This window comes from Gastrolobium bilobum, unplaced genomic scaffold (assembly GCF_033153095.1).
Source record: "Gastrolobium bilobum isolate Gb01-03AN ecotype WA unplaced genomic scaffold, APGP_CSIRO_Gbil_v1 utg40732, whole genome shotgun sequence".
Classification (NCBI taxonomy): domain Eukaryota; kingdom Viridiplantae; phylum Streptophyta; class Magnoliopsida; order Fabales; family Fabaceae; genus Gastrolobium; species Gastrolobium bilobum.
In genome coordinates, this window is record NW_026895402.1 from 72,828 (window position 1) to 92,230 (window position 19,403).

At 33.8% G+C, this 19,403-nt stretch overlaps 4 protein-coding genes across 7 annotated transcripts; 2 read left to right on the forward strand and 2 right to left on the reverse strand.

Annotated features, from left to right (window-relative positions):
- Positions 1–452: 452 nt before the first annotated feature.
- Positions 453–3,645, forward strand: LOC133309394 (E3 ubiquitin-protein ligase AIRP2). Of its 2 annotated transcripts, XM_061510158.1 has the most exons (6): positions 453–569; positions 687–793; positions 1,914–2,064; positions 2,195–2,261; positions 2,411–2,645; positions 3,379–3,645. In XM_061510158.1, the coding sequence occupies exons 2-6, from the start codon at positions 729–731 to the stop codon at positions 3,593–3,595; spliced, it is 735 nt and encodes a 244-aa protein (XP_061366142.1). In that variant the 5' UTR covers positions 453–569; positions 687–728; the 3' UTR covers positions 3,596–3,645. The 2 variants fall into 2 exon arrangements, with proteins under 2 accessions (XP_061366142.1, XP_061366138.1); XM_061510154.1 differs by lacking the exon at positions 453–569 and having other exon boundaries at positions 642–793; positions 2,447–2,645.
- Positions 3,646–5,163: 1,518 nt separating this feature from the next.
- LOC133309409 (probable pyridoxal 5'-phosphate synthase subunit PDX2) lies at positions 5,164–8,509 on the forward strand. Of its 3 annotated transcripts, none has more exons than XM_061510168.1 (7): positions 5,164–5,266; positions 5,440–5,570; positions 6,134–6,221; positions 6,326–6,399; positions 7,154–7,345; positions 8,089–8,186; positions 8,256–8,509. In XM_061510168.1, the coding sequence occupies exons 1-7, from the start codon at positions 5,212–5,214 to the stop codon at positions 8,377–8,379; spliced, it is 762 nt and encodes a 253-aa protein (XP_061366152.1). In that variant the 5' UTR covers positions 5,164–5,211; the 3' UTR covers positions 8,380–8,509. The 3 variants fall into 3 exon arrangements, with proteins under 3 accessions (XP_061366152.1, XP_061366168.1, XP_061366161.1); XM_061510184.1 differs by having other exon boundaries at positions 8,262–8,509; XM_061510177.1 differs by having other exon boundaries at positions 5,440–5,567.
- Positions 8,510–9,470: 961 nt separating this feature from the next.
- LOC133309337 (high mobility group B protein 1-like) lies at positions 9,471–12,354 on the reverse strand. The gene is made up of 8 exons (XM_061510101.1): positions 12,236–12,354; positions 11,584–11,677; positions 11,061–11,177; positions 10,927–10,984; positions 10,791–10,835; positions 10,451–10,531; positions 10,297–10,365; positions 9,471–9,787 (listed from the first exon to the last, which is right to left on the reverse strand). Exons 2-8 carry the CDS (start codon positions 11,649–11,651, stop codon positions 9,716–9,718), a joined length of 510 nt encoding a protein of 169 aa, XP_061366085.1. The 5' UTR covers positions 11,652–11,677; positions 12,236–12,354; the 3' UTR covers positions 9,471–9,715.
- A 786-nt stretch (positions 12,355–13,140) lies between these two features.
- On the reverse strand, positions 13,141–15,446 carry LOC133309353 (uncharacterized). The gene is made up of 3 exons (XM_061510123.1): positions 14,659–15,446; positions 13,815–14,573; positions 13,141–13,723 (listed from the first exon to the last, which is right to left on the reverse strand). The coding sequence occupies exons 1-3, from the start codon at positions 15,444–15,446 to the stop codon at positions 13,141–13,143; spliced, it is 2,130 nt and encodes a 709-aa protein (XP_061366107.1).
- Between the last annotated feature and the right edge of the window lie 3,957 nt (positions 15,447–19,403).

Sequence of the window (19,403 nt, forward strand, 5' to 3'; positions counted from 1 at the left end):
TATTTAATATTATACAGTACATTACTAAAAATTAGATGATATTGTCTCATACAATATAATATTTTATGCAATATCATATAAAATACTAGATAATACTAAAATTTAATTAACTCTTATACAATCAAATCTTATATTCTCGCATCTTATACTATTATATCTTATCCTATATTATAAATTAAACATTTCTAAGATTATGATGACTAATGAATTATGAAGTGATACACGTTGCAAGAGCCCAAAAGAAACTAAGAATTTTGTCGTGGAAACACTTGCGCCACGGGGAAGCGAGCGAAATGAATCTTGCATGAATCTCGAGGAAAAAAGGTAATGGCATTTTGGTAATTTAAGATCAAACTCATGACCATTACGTAAGATACATGTCAAATTTATGTATGTACAACACAAATGAGTTACGTGTAATCCAAGCGAGAACCCAGCAAACTGCCCAACACTTTTTGCTCTCTCCACTCTCTCTCTCTCTCTCTCTCTCTCTCTCTCTATATGCATCTGAAATTCTTAATATTTTGCTTTGGTTTGGTACGAGGAGGTTTTGTTGTTGTTATTCGCAGGTAAAGCAAGGTACTTTATGCTGGGTTTCCTATGGGACTAGGATTAGGAAGGAGAATTTGGTCATGGGAATTATGTGTTTGATTGTTACTAAGTTTTGTTGTGAGAGTTTTTGAAAGGGGTTTGGTCTGAAGAGAAGGAAGAACAAAGAAGAAGGAGAGATGCGCAAGTCTTTCAAAGATTCCCTGAAAGCTCTTGAAGCTGACATCCAGTTTGCCAATACACTGTAATTTTTTTCTTTCTCTTTCCAATCTGAACACCAAAAAAAAAAAAAAAAAAAAAACTTTGTGTTGTGAATGTTGAATCGTGTGATTTTGGATGCTACCCATTTCGCACATACCTGGATTTTTTAGGAAGATGCCAAATTTCTAGTCCCCTTTTCTTTTCTTGGGAGGGGGTGAAGATATGATTTTTGGGTTATAATGGCTGGAACCTTGTATAGAGCTATATAGTTCTAAACTCTGTTGTTTTATTCTTATTTTGGATATTTTGTGTACCAAATTTGTTGGTATTCCAATGCTTAAGCTGATGTCAAAGACCAATGAATTGTATTCTTGAGGTGGGGTCCTAATTGAAGAAGGCAAAATAGGAAATTTAGTTGAAGGAAAGGGTGAATGAGTGAAGCATAAGTAAAAGCAATCATATTCTGGTTGAAGCAGAGGAGCTAGGGTGTGTATGTTTACTAGGGAATATGGATTATAAAACAAAAAACAGAATACTTTGTTGGCTTTATATGCTTTTTCATTGAACTGTTTTTGATTGAATAGGTTTTGATTGTGTCATCTTGAAGGAGATTGGGCATTTTATTTCTTTGCCAACTTATGTCAATTTCACCTCCTCTTTTTGTAAAGAGGACCCCAATCAAGTTGTATCTTTTTCAAATTTGTATTTTAGTATAGTCATATAGCAGCTTTTGTGCAAAACTGAAAGACCCTTTGGACATTTCACTTTATATTTAGCAAATAAAATTTATATTTTTTGAATGGGAATGTTTAAAATGATATCTGAAGCAGACAATGTGAGATATGTTTTAAAATTTTACTTATGTTAAAGTGGACTATTAATTACCTTTTTCACTCCCAACTTCCCATTCTATTTGTAGTTTAATGTTGTAATTTCTAACCTTCATTTTTTTTTGTTTGAACACTACTATAGACTTGTGTTTGTGGCACAACAACGTGAGATAAAGAAGCTTTTACCGTCCACTTTAAATGCTTATCTCTGAAATTTGAGTGCCCATTATCTTCAATGTTTCAAGATTAAAATTTTCTCAACCAAAAAATAGAAAATTGTCATTATGTTACGTTTTTATCCAATGCTTTGAAGTCAAATATGTTTTGAATCAGAGCTTCTGATTATCCAAGTGATCGCGATGGTGCGTGCCTCCAAATGAGACTGTCCTACAGCCCAGCTGCTCAGTTCTTCCTTTTTCTGGTTCAGTGGACTGACTGTCACCTTGCTGGAGCTTTGGGATTGCTTAGAATTCTGATATATAAGGTGTATTTCCTGCCTCTTTATTGTGCCTGTCAACACTTCTATCACGCAATTAATTATAGCGAAGAATTGCAACCAATGTTACTTTTTTTCTTGTCAAGTTAATGAATGATACATATTGAGTTTGTCACAGGCATATAAGGATGGCAAGACAACCATGTTCATTTATGAAAGAAAAGCCAGTCTGAAGGAGTTCTATGGTAAGTGAACAGTCATATTGAAATATAACTGTCAGTTGCTGCTTGAAACCATGCCATATATTCATATGATAAGCTTTCTTATCTTTACTTTCTTTTAGAAAAGTGATTCACAATCCAAATGTGATTTCTTTTGCACTCTATAATAACAGGTGTGGTCTTTCCCTCTTTACTGCAACTTCACAGAGGAATCACTGATGTTGAAGACAGGAAACAGAAACATCTATGTGCTACTAGGTACAAGCCTAAAGATTTGATAAGCAAAGGAAAACTCTCTGAAATTGACATGGAGAGAGAAGAAGAGTGTGGCATTTGCATGGAGATGAACAGCAAGGTTGTATTGCCCAACTGCAATCATTCACTGTGTATGACATGCTACCGAGACTGGTAAGAAAATTGAAACAACATTTTAGTATAGAATACCTCTAATAATAAGATGGCAATAAGGCTAAAACAATTGAATGAAACATACTCATCTAAAATCACAATTTAATAGTTATGATTGATGCTTAAGAACTCTTAACTTCTGCTCTTGAAGAATAGAAGCTAACCAATTACATTTATCAAGGCCTTGAACATACTCAAGAAAGAATCCACCATTGGTCTTCTATTACGATCCATTTGTAAGGAATGGGACTTGGAGTTCACTATCGGCAACATAAGGTTCTGGTGTGGAGTTTATATGAACTTTGAGTTCTCCTGTCTTACAAGTTAGCTTTTGGGATGAGGTTCTCCCAAAATTTGTATTAATTGGTATCAGAGCTTCTCGTATGTCTTCCAAATCATATAGCATTCTGTAGTCAAATTACCCAACGAATTTCCTATCTATGCCCTTGTAAGATACTTACGTTCATCCTCATGAAACATTATGACCAGAAATATCCACTGATTTCTTCAAAAGATATTTGTGAAATGTGATTATTTTTTTGGCAAAGGCCAAACTGAATGAAACTACATTCTTTTTAGTTGGCTTCAAAGAAAATAGTTGATAGTATCAACCAACAAATTTTTTACTATATTTTTTTCTGGCTGGACTCACATAAATCCTATTACTGCTAATACTATGGCATAGATTGATGGCTTCTTCACTTCTTAGGATTGTTTTTTTCCGTTGGTTTAGGCATGCAAGATCTCAAAGTTGCCCTTTCTGCCGGGACAGTCTCAAAAGAGTAGACTCTGGTGACCTTTGGATCTACATGAGCAGCAATGAGATAGATGACTTGGCTTCAATCAACAAGGAGAATTTGAAAAGACTATTTATGTACATAGAAAAGTTGCCTCTCATTGCCAGACCCTATATTCATGTCATATCCTCACCACTGGTGATTGCCCATTAGTAGAAGGCTCATTCAAGCTTTAAATTCCAAATTTGTATATGATTCTCAGTTTTTCCACGAATTTCTTAAATTGTAAATACATATTACCTTGTGATCACATTCCAGTACTATTTACACTTTTCATTGGAATTGAATTAGAGAGTTCACTAGTCTTCCTTATTCATAGCAGTAACGTATGTTTCAGCTTTGCATTTTTGGTTTTGATTTGTTTACTGTAACAGCAATACAACTAACTATTTACTAGCCCAAAAAGTATAGTGGTCCGGCCTGAATGGACACTCTTAATATCTAAACCCTTTTGAATGCAATAAGATAGGAGATATTAAGGATGTTTATAAATGGTTTAAAGTTTCTTAGCAAATAAAATTATCTTTTACATTGGATTTTTTATTTTATTTTAATATAATAGGAGTATCAAATTGGGTACTTTCTTTTTTCTAAATAGGAAAAATATTATTTTTAAAATGTGAAGTTCATATAAAATCATGTGAAGAGAAGAGAAAAAAAAAATTAAGCCTCAAGTATTTTTATGTATTATAGAAGATAATTTTATCTGATAAACTTTAAATCCATCCATAAATTATAGTATATACCTCTTGATTCTCCCATCACTTTGCGAGTACCTATGTAGCACTGATACTGACACGGAACACGTGACACGATATGACACGACATTCCGACACGTTAAATTTAAAAAATGTTAGATTTCGATACGTTAGGACACGTTTTGATATTAAATAATACTTTTAATTTATGTAGTATATATTATATTTAATATTTAATAATTTAACAAAAAAATGAATCTAAACTTATAATATTCCTAAATTTTGGAAAGAAACATAAGATATTCCAAATATTTATATTAAACTTAATAAAATGTTAATTGTAATCCAACGAATCTAATAGTTGGAACTAAAAATTCAACCCAACGTAATATTTGAACTTTTTTTTAAATTTTTATTACGCTTGTCGGGGAGTGTCGGTGTCCGAGAGTGTCGGGAAGTGTCGGACATGACACGTTAGAATTTTTGAAGTGTCGATGCTTCGTAGGCGAGTACAACCTAATAACATTCATAGGAGAAAGCATATAAATACCATCGTGTATTTGGTCACAATACTAAAAGATTGTTATAATCTCAACATAACCCCCTTCGGTATCACTTATCCTATACAAGCCTAATCAATATGTAATATGTCCCAACAAGTAATATTCAGTATGTTCTTTCATCTGTTCTGCAAGCTTTGTCCAAAAATTTGTGACAGACTCAAATTTTTCACATAAAATAACTAGAGGCAGATCCTTTGACACCTCATCTGAGAGCCGTTAGATCAAAAAAGATCAATGGTGTCACATGCTTACAAATCAGAGTCGTTGATCTTTTTTGATCTAATGACTCTCAGATGAAATATCAAATTTAAAATTTGACACTAGTATCAAAAGATCCTGTCTGAAATAACTATGTTAGAAAAGAGACCAGAGAACTTATTTCCAAATTTGTTAGAAATATAATATAAAATATAAAATCAAATAGTGTGACAGGCCTAGGTCTCTCTTCTTGGCCACTCATAAAGCATAAAGTGCATTCTCTAATCTGTGTTATTTCAAACTCAACAACATGACAATAATTGGGGTCCTGGCTTTACAGGGATCTTTCAATGAACACATAGCGGGCAAGTTTAAATTGTTATTTTTTTCCTTCTGGTTCCTCATCAGTCTTCACTCCTTCATCTCTATTGTCAATCAAAAACACTTTTTTTTTCTTCTTCTTCTTTTTTCTTTTCTGTGTGTGTAAATGTAATAGCTGCAAATTTTCTCATCTTCTTAATTGTGTTGTGTGTGGCAGCTCTTAGGAGGTTAGGGGTTGAAGGGGTGCAGATTAGGAAGCCTGAGCAGCTTCACAATATTACTTCCCTTATCATACCTGGTGGAGAGAGCACCACCATGGCTAAAATTGCTGAGTACCACAACCTGGTTGTTCTACTTTACCCTTGTTTTTTTTTTTTTTGGGCATCTATTTTACTTATGTTATGTCTTGCTTTTCTAGGTTGTCAGTTTTTATGTTTTGTTTAATGCTCTTTGTGCTATTTGCTTGCTACCCCACTTGCCATATACAACATATTGACATAAATTAACGAACTTTGTTCTTTTTAGGTTCATTTATAATGTGGGTTTTGTTGGATTCGTGATATTAAACAGTTTATTTGATTTTGCTCAATGAAGTTTTTTTTTTTTTTTTTAATAACTTGTGTGAAAATAAAATAAAAAGGAACCTTTTTTTATGCCCTTTGTAGTTCATGTGAACAAGGAGAGAAAGAGAGTGTAAAAGATGCAAATAATTTTTGTAATTTTTATGTGTCTGGTGTTGGCTTTGAAGTATGTTAGTTGCTGTTATGAATTTGGTAAGGCTTTATCCTGCTTGTGGAATTTCATGCTCATATTTCATGATTTTGTTCCAATTTGTGCTTTCTGGCATTTCATGGAGGAATGAGGACCCTATGTTATAATTTATGTTGAACTGGAATGTTTCAATATGCCAGTTTCCTTCCCTGCGAGAGTTTGTGAAAATGGGAAAGCCTGTTTGGGGAACCTGTGCCGGGCTTATATTCTTGGCAGATAAAGCTATAGGTGGGTTCTTTCTCTCTTTTTTCTTTCTGCCCTGTTGTTGAATTTTGAGCATTATATTGTATTTTACTCTTAATTTTGTTTTCACTTAAATGACTAAATTTCAGGACAGAAGACTGGCGGACAGCAACTGATTGGTGGACTTGATTGTACTGTCCATAGAAATTTCTTTGGCAGTCAGGTTATATATGCATTATGGATGTTTAGCTATTGGCAATGAACAACCATAAATAAAATTGAGATCATTAACTGTAAAATAATTTGTTCAACTTTTCTTGATGTAAAACAGGCAGTATTCTTTCCATTGTAGCATATAAGATCCATGGAATCTTTATATGTGTTACACAGGCCCACTATTATGGGCCGGCCATTTGAGGCCCATTAACACCCCACGGGTGATCTCATAGACCTCACCTTAGGGGATTCCCTTCTCCCCTACGCAGCTCACCATCGTACACGCACGGTGGTGAGACAGTGCCTCACTGCAATAGTAAGGTCTTGGTTAATGATTTTCTGGCTTGTTTCTCTCTTTCATCATTAGAGAATATTCTCCTACCTATATAAACCCTTCTTCTTCCATTGAAGAGGTGCATAATATCACACACTTTTATGAGCTCTTACTCTATCGGATTTTAGAGGCACCATAGCCTTTACACACACTCCATTCGCAGCCTCCTCTGCGACTACACTTTTGTTGACTCCGTCAGAGCTTTGGTCTATACTAGTGCCTCCTTGAGCACCCTTATATTGATATATTACATTCCTTGAGGGATACAGATCTAGCTCTCATTCCACTACAGCTTAGTATGGATATCAATATAGTATGAGAGCACTGGGCTATTTGTCCAAAAAATTAGAGCAAAAGAGAAAAATGAAGTGCCGATCATGTTTACAAAGTTTTGGTGTACTTTCATAATTTTGGTATGCACTTTCAGATTCAAAGTTTTGAAGCAGAGGTTTTAGCATCAGAGCTTGCATCCACGGAAGGCGGTCCTGAAACTTTTCGTGCAGTTTTTATTCGTGCTCCAGCAATTGTTGAAGTAGGGCCGGAAGTTCAAGTGCTGGCTGATTATCCTGTCCCTTCTAACAAATTGTTGAGCTCAGATTCCTCTATCGAAGACCAAAAGGTTAGTAATTTACAGATTAGTCTAAGAAAGCTTTCATCTTACAGTGTTATGGATGTAAATCAAAGGTTGTAATGGGTGTAATGTTCTTAGTTATCTTGATTCTCCTAATAAGTCATCTCAAGTTTTATATTATGTCACTTAATAGCAACTATGTAGTTGACTTCAACCGTAGTTTATATGGATCATGTGGTAACTCTAGTTGTAGTTGAAGAGCAGTGACTTGTTCCAGAACATTAGGGTGTTGATGACTGATGAATCAATTATGAAAACATGCCATATTTTCCATTTATATGCTTCTTAAACGTTGGTTGTAGTTCCCCAATGAAGAAACTACATAGTCTGTCCTTCCCGTGTAAAATTTTGCTTTATTGTTTAGTTTCTTAATCTTATGAGAATGGATTAGGACCTAAACCAGACTTTTACTTTCAAGTGATGGTAAGACAAACCATGATTAGCCAAGTTGCCCTCCATACTCCTTAATTTAATTTATATGCTCAACGGGCTTTTTATCCTTGTTGCAAGTTAATTTAGAAGGTGATGTTATTATGCACTATTCCATAAATAGGTCTAATATTAGAATGCACTGTTCCACAAGGTTTCAGAACTATTGTCAATTACCACTTAACTAAGATCTATACTATTTGAATTCTCGAATTGGACCAACATTACAATAATGTCAAGGCTTTTCCATTGGTTACCATTATTATTATTATTAAATAGTTATGGCTGTGAGCCTGTGACAGGAGAAAGTTGAGGAACAGAGTAAAGTTATAGTTGCTGTGAGACAAGGGAACATACTGGCGACTGCATTCCATCCTGAATTGACAGCAGATACTCGATGGTAGATTGAAATTCTTTTCTTTTGGCTCATTGATTTTCAATATGAAATTTTGATGGTCTAATTTTGCAGGCATAGTTATTTCTTAAAAATGGCAAATGAAATTCGGGAAGAGGTGCTAAATAGCATTGTTCCAGCACAAGTAAATCTAAGTTATAACCAACAACAGCTGAATGACCTTCCTATCTTCCAATAGGACTGGATTATGGATGAAGTTTTTCTTTCTTTTGTAATGAACAGTTTATTTTGAAAACGATATGTAATAGTTTTAGATATTAAAAGTTGTGCATAGCTAAATAATAGTCTTAAGACTGTCGTTTTTTCTATTGTGGCAATTATCTAGTCTGCTTCATATTGTTTGTGCCTTGAAAGGAATTACAAAATATTCCTTTCAACATTTTCGTTATTTTGTTTTATTGGTGAATTTTCAATATCTGGATAAATTATTTACATATGCATGTGAATTATTACTCTGTCTAATTCTCATGCTGAATTCAGAATATAAAATTTATAACTTCAACTTCATGTGAATTATCTTTATTTTTCTTAATGTACAAGTAGCTTTTAGAAACAACAGATGCCTGCTTTATAAGCATCTAAGTGAAACTTTCTAGTTTTATAGTATCAACTTGTGTTCATTTTGTTAGAAGGTCTGACCAGGAAATGGCCTTTTCCTTAAATATTCAATGTCAATAATTGTGATTCAACAGAGAAGAAAGTTTCTTCCTTTAAGGATATAAAGGAATGTTATGTTCTACACCAAAAACTAGAATTATTATCAGCATAAAAGGATGATTTGAAAAAGTAAAATCTGCGACTTAAATCTTACCCAACAGCAGTTCTGACCAATCTATTATATTTTATTTGTTTGAATAGTCAAACCAAAGAACGCACTTCTTTAATCACTAGACCTTTGAATGATCATTCCATTATTTTATTGCATGTTAATTATACATAAAAGTAGTTTGTTTCCATAGACGAAAGTTTTGGATCATCTAGTAAAAGGGGGTGATGTATGAATAATGAAAACTCTTTCATTAAAATTTTGCATCATCTCATTAAGCGTATAGCTCATGCATTCTCAACAATTTGGCTAAAAACAAATAAATAATCATCACTCTAAAGCAACATCAATATAAGTTATTCCAACTTCTCTTCTAATCACATTTGCTCCAAGCACTTCACTGGACAACTAGAGTGAGATCAAGATGGTGAGTTTATTCATACAAAGTTCCTAGTGTACATTACGGGTAGGCGACTTTTCTACAAACAATTATGCCAAATGCATTGATAAAAAAGAAATTTATATGACTTAAGCCAACACATTTAAGGCTACAATGCACAAAGGAGAGTTTGAATACATAACTAACAACTGAGGGAAGCTCAAGTAGCTGGCAAATTATCATGCCAGTAGCAGAAGACAGATTTTCTAGCAGCACAAACATACAAAAGTGGCCTAGTATGCACAGACAAAATATATAATAGCATTCCCTACCACTGAAAAATCATATTACAAATTCCACACACCAATCTCATTCATCATCTTCCTCATCCTCTTCATCCCCCTCGTCCTCGTCCTCCTCATCCTCCACTTGGTGGCCTTCCTGTACAGCAGGGAAAAACAAGAATGAAATAAAAAGGCAGAATTTGTACTTTTATCATCAACACAATAACCCCATGATTATTCTTTTCTGTTTTTTTTTTTTAAAAAAAAAAAGAGAGCACAAACAGCTTTTATGCCTCTTTAAATTTTTTATAAACTTCTCTTGATATTTAGTTAGGAAAATTTATGTGATATATAACATAATAAAGAGGAGTGTTAATGAAGAAGAATCAAAAGATCTTATTCAAAACACATCAGGCAAGAAACAACACGAATCATCAAATATTATTAACTCCCTTACACGAGAATTTTCCTTCTCATTTTCCCTTTTAGAGTTAGATGTAAAACCCAAAGAAACCAAAGTAACTCAAGCAATTCCATGTGTAGCAATTATCAATATATTCCAGCCCTTCCCTATGATGCTCAAAATTCATGCAAGTACAGAGAGAGAATACATGGTAAATAACATAATGAAAGTACAAGAAAAAGAGGAAAAATATAAAAGACTACCTCTCCACTGGCTTCATCCTCTTCATCATTCACTTCTGATTCCGCATCTCCATCAACTGCCGAACTTGCCTGCCAACATGACAGAAAGTGAGGCAAATAAACAAGACAATCAAAGCATACACACAAAACCGAAAAACCACCACAGGGTGCTTACCTGCTTTCTATTATAAGCATTCATTAGTTTTTCATACTCAACTTTCCTTTTTGCAGCCTTGGCTTCGTATGGAGCTTTCTCCTTTCCATTTGAAATAAAGGAGATAGAATAAGCAACAGAATAAATCCCTTCTTCAATATAATGAGGTCAATACAGATTACATTAATTCAGTGGAATTCAATAGAAGTAGCATTTTCTTTTCTTACATATGATAAACCACTTCTACTCACAAATTTCTGTTTAAACTTATTTTTGAAAGCATCTAAAGATATAATGAAGAGTAAACTAATTAAAAACACTTGATTTTGACCACTATGTATCCAAAGATTGCAGTACTTACAGCCTCAGTCAGGGATTTCCATTTTGCTCCTCCAGCCTTCCCAACCTTCAATCAAAGTATACAACAAAGAACTTAGATGCTTAATCAAAAAGGATACATCAGCATACGAGATGATGCAATTTAACATATAACTTACAGCTGATACAGCCTTCACATTAGGATTTTGTTCCTTAAAAGTCTTTCTGAACTCCTCACTATTAGAGTAGGAGATAAGTCAGATAATTTTCTAAAGGAACTATAACAGAAAGGAACAAAAATTGAGATACAAACAGGAACACAAAGAAAGCACTGGGTGGTCTTTTTGGTTTGTTGGGATCTTTCTTGGCCTTCTTTGACTTTGCACTACTGATGTCAGGCTTATAAGCAGCCTTTCGCTTCCCTACCTTTCTGTAAACAACAGAGATATATGTTCCATCACTATACTATTCCTGTAACAGCAGTTTGACCATCAAGTATGCATAATCAGATATTAATAGAACTTTTATATATAACTAAGCAAATCACCAGAAAATCAACACCGAAATGGACAAGGATAAACAAAAAATAGGGGCAAACCCCGGTGCACAAGGCTCCCCGACTTGCGAGGGTAGGGGTGAGGGTCGATTGTATGCAGTCTTACCTTTACATTTTTGCAAAGAGGTGATTTCTCATATTCAAACTCGTGACCTTCCGGTCACAAGGAGCAACCTTACCGTTGCTCCAAGGCTCGCCAGACAAGGATATACAAAGTTAAATGAAACATTAAAAATGCTCCATATTAGTTCACATTAAGTGTGATGATAAAGGAACTAACCGGTCATCAACTGGCTTCAATACTTCCTTTGATTTCCTCACTGGTCCCTTGCCCTTTCCAGTTGTCATCGTCTAAGTTCCTGTACCGAGATGATCTATGGTTGAAAAAAAATAAAAAAATAAAAACGAAAGAATCAGGAAAATCCCAATTAAAAGAAAGGGATATCAGATGCATTATACAGCAAGATTAGATCAATCCATGATTCAAGATACCCAACAAAATATGCTGAAATGAACCTCAAAGGGTTAACTTATTCCCCCCAAGTTTCACATATGCATCTAGCTACCAACCACCTATATATATATATATATATATATATATATATATATATATATCAATTTCACATGTTTTAAGTGTTTGTAGCCACAACATAATTCATACAATCACAGTCACAATTTCAGATGACTTTCCCTTCACAAATTAGACATCAGATACTGAGGTAATAATCATAGAAAAAGAAGTATGTTAATCAACACCAACATGAACAGACATCATATAATTCTCAATTCAGATATTTGAACAATACATACATCCTTTCCCTTCACACACACACACACACACAAACCAAAAAAAAAAAAAACCAAAAAAGTTAATATCTTTGGTTTTTCAAAGGTTTAAAACAAATATTGAAGCCAAAGAAGAAAAGGGTTACCTTGCAAGGGATGAAGGAAGGAACAGAGAGGACCTTTAACGAACGAAGCAGAACAAAACACAGAAAGAATCCAAGCGAGAAAGTCTAGGAACAAAAGAAGAGGGTACAAGTATTACCGGAGCAGCCGGTTAGCTGTTGAGAGACGTTACCACAACATAAGTCAACCCAAGAAATGGCTTTTACCGGCAATAGACAGTTGCCACCAGTGAAAGATATTATCATGAATGATTATTGGGGTTTGCATGTATTATGTCACATGATACAAAAAAAATTTTAACACACACAATATTTTGTGGGATAAGCACTTTTTGAAGCAAAAAAAAAAGGCACGTAACACGAATCTCTATAACATTACACAATCATTTTTTCTACAACATAACTCTTATAAAATCTATGATTATTATATTTAATTATTAGTTACTCCTTTTCAATAGTTAAATAATGTTGTGAGACACGAATATAATTTGCAGCCACTTGGTATTCGTGTGAGTGGGATTGGGGACTCAAACCAATCATCGTTGTGAATCCATTAAGAGAGAGAGAGAGTTATCTACAAAAATTTTCTTTTGAGTACGTATTTTAATTGCCAGAGATATTTTAAATCAATATCTGTTTTTTTTTTTTTTGGATAATTACATACAATGATGCACCGACACTGACACGCGACACGACACGACACTCCGACATGTTAATTCTAAAAAATGCTAAATTTCGACACGTTGGGACACGTTTTGATATTAAATAATATTTTTAATATATATAATATAGTTTATATTTAATACATATATCAACTCATAATAAGTCATATAAATAATTAAATATTCAAATTCTATAACATAAATATGAAACAAAAATAATAGAACATCCCAAGAGTGTAATGTGTAGAGTGTAGACCACTCACAAGTTTAATTATTTTCATCTCCATCTTGAATAATCATGGCCTCTATCTCTGGCTCATCAAGTGAAAGACTAGCAAATTGAAGATCTCCAACATCATCAAGTGAATCGAATGTATCTCCAGCAATATCCCACATCTGATTTTCTCCTTGTGCATAACTAGGAGTCTTTCTTGATAAGAGTCGAAGATTGCTATGCACATAAACCAAGTCTTCAACACGTTTTGGAGTGATTTTATTCCTCTTGATGGAATGCACAAAAGAATAAGTACTCCAATTGCGTTCAACACATGATGAAGAGGAAGGTTGTTGCACAAGTCTCAATGCTATTTTTTGAAGCATCGGTGTAAAAGTACCATAAAGTAGCCACCAAGATTTCGGATCCATAGTGTATTGAGTATTGATGGCATCAAAATCGCCAAAGGTTCCACTATTGCTAATAAAATCTGCATACTCCAAACCAATCCGGCTTCGGTCCTCCATGCTAGGAAAGAATCTCCTTAAACATTTTTGTCGCTCTTGAGTAAGCTCTAAATCCATGTGTGGAGGAACTCGACTAGAATCTTCCTGAAGCCATTGTCGACTATAGTATCTAAAAGAGAAACAAAAAAAAATCAAAAAATTGTCAAATTATCTGTGATGAGGAGTATTAATTTTAAACTGAATCATATTTAAAAACTTACTTGGGATTCAAAGCATGTGCCAAACAGTGTAGTGGAGTTGAATTTTTTGTCCAACGATCCACAAGAATGTGATGCACCACATCATAAAAAGATGAGCTTTCTTCCATCCTCTTCCCCTCTTTATGGTATACAGCTTTCTTCACTTTAACAATCATTGAATCCCACATATCATATATCAAGTGAAGACAAGCTCTATCAGTGTCACAAGCTCTGATCATATGATAAATAGGAGCAGTGAAGGCAAGTATGTAATCAACTGATTCCCAAAAACAATCATCCAACAATTTTTCCTTCACAAGTCTGGCCCTCCCAAGATTATCATCTCTATAAATATTCCATTTCTCACTTATCACCATGTTTTGGAGACCACTCTTTATTAACTTGAACCTCTTCAGCATCACAATCATTGAAGCAAAACGAGTATCAGCAATAGAAAGCAACTTCAAACTCACAAACTCATTATAGATGGCCAATCTCATAGAATGATTCATAATGAAATGCTTTATTGCAGCAACATCACCTATAATATCAAAAATCCAGCTGCATTCCTCATACGTTATTTGATTGTTCTCCACATTCTTTGCAGCACAAATATTTTTCACTGCCAAATTTAATGTGTGAACAACACACGGTGTCCAGGTAATAGATGGGAATTCCTGCTCAATCAGTTGCCCTGCTCCCTTACAATTTGCAGCATTATCTGTGATTACTTGAACCACATTCGCCTCTCCTACTTCTTGAATAACTTCCTTCAACAACCTGAAAATAAAATTTTCATCATTAGTCTTTCTCGAGTAAACAAACAAACACACTCAAACAGATTATATAAGAGCAAACGAACAACCTGAAAATGAAATTTTTATCCTTGATCTCCCCCGAGCAATCAACTGATTTTAAAAACATTGCTTTACCATCAGATACTGCCATGAAATTAATGAGTGGCCTCCTTTGTGAATCACTCCACCCATCACTTACAATACTTACTCCCTTATGAGTCCATGCTTCTCGAATAGGTTCACACAACCTATCAATATTTTCTTTCTCCTTTTGCAACAGAGTGGTTCGCAACGCGTTATATCCTGGTGGCAAATAACCTCCAATATTATGATTTGCTGCATAAGTATACGAAGCTTGGAAGTAAGGGTTCTTTGCCAAATTGAATGGCAATCTTGCTGAATAAAACATTCTAGCAATAAGATAATTTAATTCTTCTCGTTCCCCAACATTGAATGCCATCTCAAGAGAACTCGTAGTTTTTCTTTTTTTTGGGCCAGTGGAAGAGGTAGAAGGGGGTAACGGTACATTTCTAGGTGCATTAGATTGCTTTCTCTGTTCAGCTTCATGTTCCAATCTCTCCATCTCTATCATGTCTCTATTTTGCACCATTAAGCATTTCCCAATTCCTTTGCCTGATATTTTTAACAAATGAGCCCTCACTCTAGTATACGAACTTTTATAATCTTTTTTACAAAAGTTGCACTTCCAAGACAAATTCCCTCCTGCTTCCACTCTAGCATCCAATTGGGTAACATATTTCCATATGGGTTTATCTAGTAATTCATTGGCAGTAGAGACACTAGCAGCAATGGCACTATCATTGCCACTGGCGGAGGCAGAACTTGAACGATCCATATTGTAATCCTATAAATGTGTTAAACAAATAAAAAGTTATATGATTCATAATTAAGTCCTTATATAATACATAAGGTAGATGGAATACCAAGTAATGATAAGGTATATCTGTGTTTTCACATATATTTTAGCAGGTATAATATAATATCTTGGTCTTAATTCTTAAAGAATATAGATGCTAAATCAGTGAAGTACACTTAAAAATTAATAGAAACAAAAGCACACAATTTGACAATAAACTATTCAGTAAAGAATGATAAAGAGTAAAGCATTTAGCCGCCCCACAACTACAATTACAAAGAATCCAATGTACAATTATTTAAACAAAAAAAATAGGAGCACACACATTGCGGTTAGTGATAAATTTTAAAATAATTAATAGCCGACTTTCAGTGACAAAAAAAAACAACAAACTACTTAGTAAACATACACACCCTACTTAGTAATCAAAAATAGTTCAATAAAAAAACATATAAAGCCAACCAAAGTATTCTGTTTTTGTTTTATTATCCATATTCCCTAGTAAACATACACACCCTACCTCCTCTGTTTCAACCAGAATATGATTGCCTTCTTTGCCTTCTTTCCTTCAACTAAATTTCTTATTTTCCGTTCTTCAATTAGGCCCCCACCTCAAGAATACAATTAATTGGTCTTTGACATCAGCACAAGCATTGGAATACCAACATATCTATGAAAAAATAGATTGTTAGTTATTCTTAAATTTATGAAAAAAATGACTTCTATGTTTTGAAGATGTCTTCAATTATGTACTGCATACTAGTAACAAATTTATGCTACACCGATGAATATATATATATATATATATATATATATATATATATATATATATATATATTCATAAGAAAAGATTGTACCGTGTTCACCTTGAGGGGTTGTTAAACTGTTGGGTCCCATCTATTATATATGGCTAAGTTGCTGCCATGGATTGGTGATGACGCATGTTAAGAAGAACATGTTAGGAAATGGGGAAATAGGCACCTGTTAAATTCATGAGGGGTGTGTCTTCAAACCCGAATAAAGGGAAAAAAATGAATTGAATTGCATATGTATAAAAATATAATAAAACTAACAAATATTATAAAAAGTAAATAAATCAGAACAGGTCAATCTGAATCATGTGATACAGAAAAATCATAAGAGAGAGAGATAAACCTTGCGAGTATTGTTGGAATGGACAGTATGAAGACTAAAGAGATCTGTAGAATATTGAGCGGAACAAATAAACCTTAGAATCGAAAATCATAAGAGAGAGAGATAAAGAAAAGAAGATAGACTCACCCACAAAAAAGTAATTGAGGGGTTGCTACAGAAAAAAGGTACGTTGAGAATGAAGAACACACCTCAAAGAGCATTGACGGACGGCGAGCCGGTGAGGTGAAGAAGAACGATGGAATGGGGTCTGAGTGGTATGATCTAGGGCTCCAAATTGTTCGACCAAATGTTTTTTTTGGTTTTGTTTTTATTTTGTTTTTATTTTAATTTTATTTTAATTTTATTTTAATTTTATAAAAATTTCAAAATATTTACATTTGTACCCTTTGACCGTGTCCGACACGGTCAAAATCGCGTGTCGGGATAGTCAACGTGTCGAAAAAAGTTGACTACGTGTCGGACGCGTGTCGGAACGTGTCGGTGTCGGACACGTGTCCGACACGCTTTTTTCTCCAGAATTGACGTATCGGTGCTTTGGAGATTACATATATCTTTTCAACAGGGACAATTATGTGAAGCTGGTAATATTTATATCATAATAAGTTTAGCTTTTTGAAAGAATTTATATTAACAAGAACTTGAATTCAAGATGTTACTCATGATCAAGCATGTAACTCTTGAAACAACCTATTTAGTTTTGCTGATAATTATATTCCATTTTTTAAAGGGAAAAGTGCAAAGATCTCTATGTGGTATTGCTTTGAATTACTTATATTTCTATAATTTATTTTTAATCACTTAATCCCATGTGATTCTTTTATCCTCATCCCTCCTTAATTCACCTAGAAACTTAAATAATATATCTACTTTACCCTGCTTAGAAGAAAAAAAAGGTGATAAAGAAAAAGACCAAAAATTATAAACTTAAAACACTTACATAAAAGACTAAATGAAAAAATAGGAGAAAAGAATATCAAATGTAACTAAATAAAAAACGGAGAGAGATTACTTGACTCTAGAGTAAGACTTATAAGTCTTACTCCTCATCTCAGCCCTTGATTTTCGTCCATTCAACGGTAATAGTTTAGGAAGTTATATTAATTAATTAATTAGTAATACATTACAAATGATAACCGTTGATTTCCGTCCATCAACGTTTAAGATGAGGAGTAAGACTTAAAAGTTTTACTTTGGAGTCAAATGAACCCTCCACTAATAAAAATAGATTAAGGACAAAAAATTAGAAGAAAAAATAAGACCAAATTTATTAAAAAATCACAATAGTGACAAAAAAAAATAGATCGAATACAAAAAAGAAAAAAATATCAAATAAACCTAAATAAAAAAGAATAAAATAGAATGAGCAAAAAAAAACAGATTAAATATGTTAAAAATTTACAACACAAATTTCTTTTTCTTTTATTTATATTTTATCTTATTTTTCTTTCTTTTTTTGATACATTATTTTATCTTATTTTTCTTTGAACAGTGATACAAATAACCAAAAAGTGAAAAAAAATAGAAAAAAGATCAAACATATCGAAATAAAAAAGAATAAAATAATAGACTAAGGACAAAAAAAAATAGAAGAAAAAATAAAATTCTTTGTCCCCCTATCTTTTTGTTTTGGCTATAGAGAAATTGACTCACATAATCACTACAGCAATTTCGGGTAATTTGTGGAAGCCTATATTTGCGGGGGGAAATGGTCCTGGTATTTCTCACTTATTGTTTGCGGACGGCCTTCTTTTATTTGCGAAAGCTGATTCCGAGCAAATGGCCACAATTCTCAATTGCATTGTTCTATTTGAGGAGATTTCTGGTCTCAAGCTTAGTGTTCAGAAAATTTCTATCTATTTCTCAAAGAATACTCTTAATAATATTGTGGATGATCTGACCTCTATGTGTGGATTCAAGCGTACTAGAAATATTGGTCGGTACCTTGGGGCTTGGATGATTCACGGTAAAGCTACGAAACAACATTTTGTTCATATTATCGATAAAATTTCTTCCAAACTTGAAAGTTGGCAACGGCTCACATTGTCCCAAGCTTGAAGAATTACTCTAGCAAGGTCAGTTGTGGTTTCCATTCCGTATTTTTATATGCAATATAGGAAGCTCCCAATTGGTATTTGTCAAGAGATTGAAAAATTATTTAGATCATTTATTTAGGGTGACTCTCCCTTGCATTGCAAAGTACATACTATTGGTTGGGATATTCTCCAACGTACAAAAGAAAAAAGTGGCATAGGACTAAGGAAATGGACCTTGATGAATGATGCATTTTTAGGGAAGTTGGTTTGGCGCCTATGCTCTGAGGACTAATCACTTTAGTGGAGGGTACTTTGTGCCCTATACTGTAATAATGATGTTATATCCTTCACACCTATTTCTGGGTCCTCATGCCTTTGGAGTAATCTTTGTTGTCTTTGGGATCTACTTAATCTCTAGATGGCATGGAGAATTGGAGATGGGAGAAATATTCATTTTTGGACTGATCATTGATTGTTCAAGGATATCTCTCTTGGTGTTCTCGCCTTGTCTGTCCTTGTAAGTGAACATTCTAAGTTGTTAATTGATTATGCTTCTGAGTTAGGGAATTGGCAGATTGACATTTTGCAAAATTGGTTACCTCAGAATGTGATTCTTCATCTTCAAAGTGTTCTTCCCCCTACTGCATTGGACCCTCCTGATCAAAAACATTGGTCCTTACCTTCAGAGGAATTGATATCTGTTAAAACTTTGTATTCACGGATAAGTGAGGTTACTGACTTAGATCCC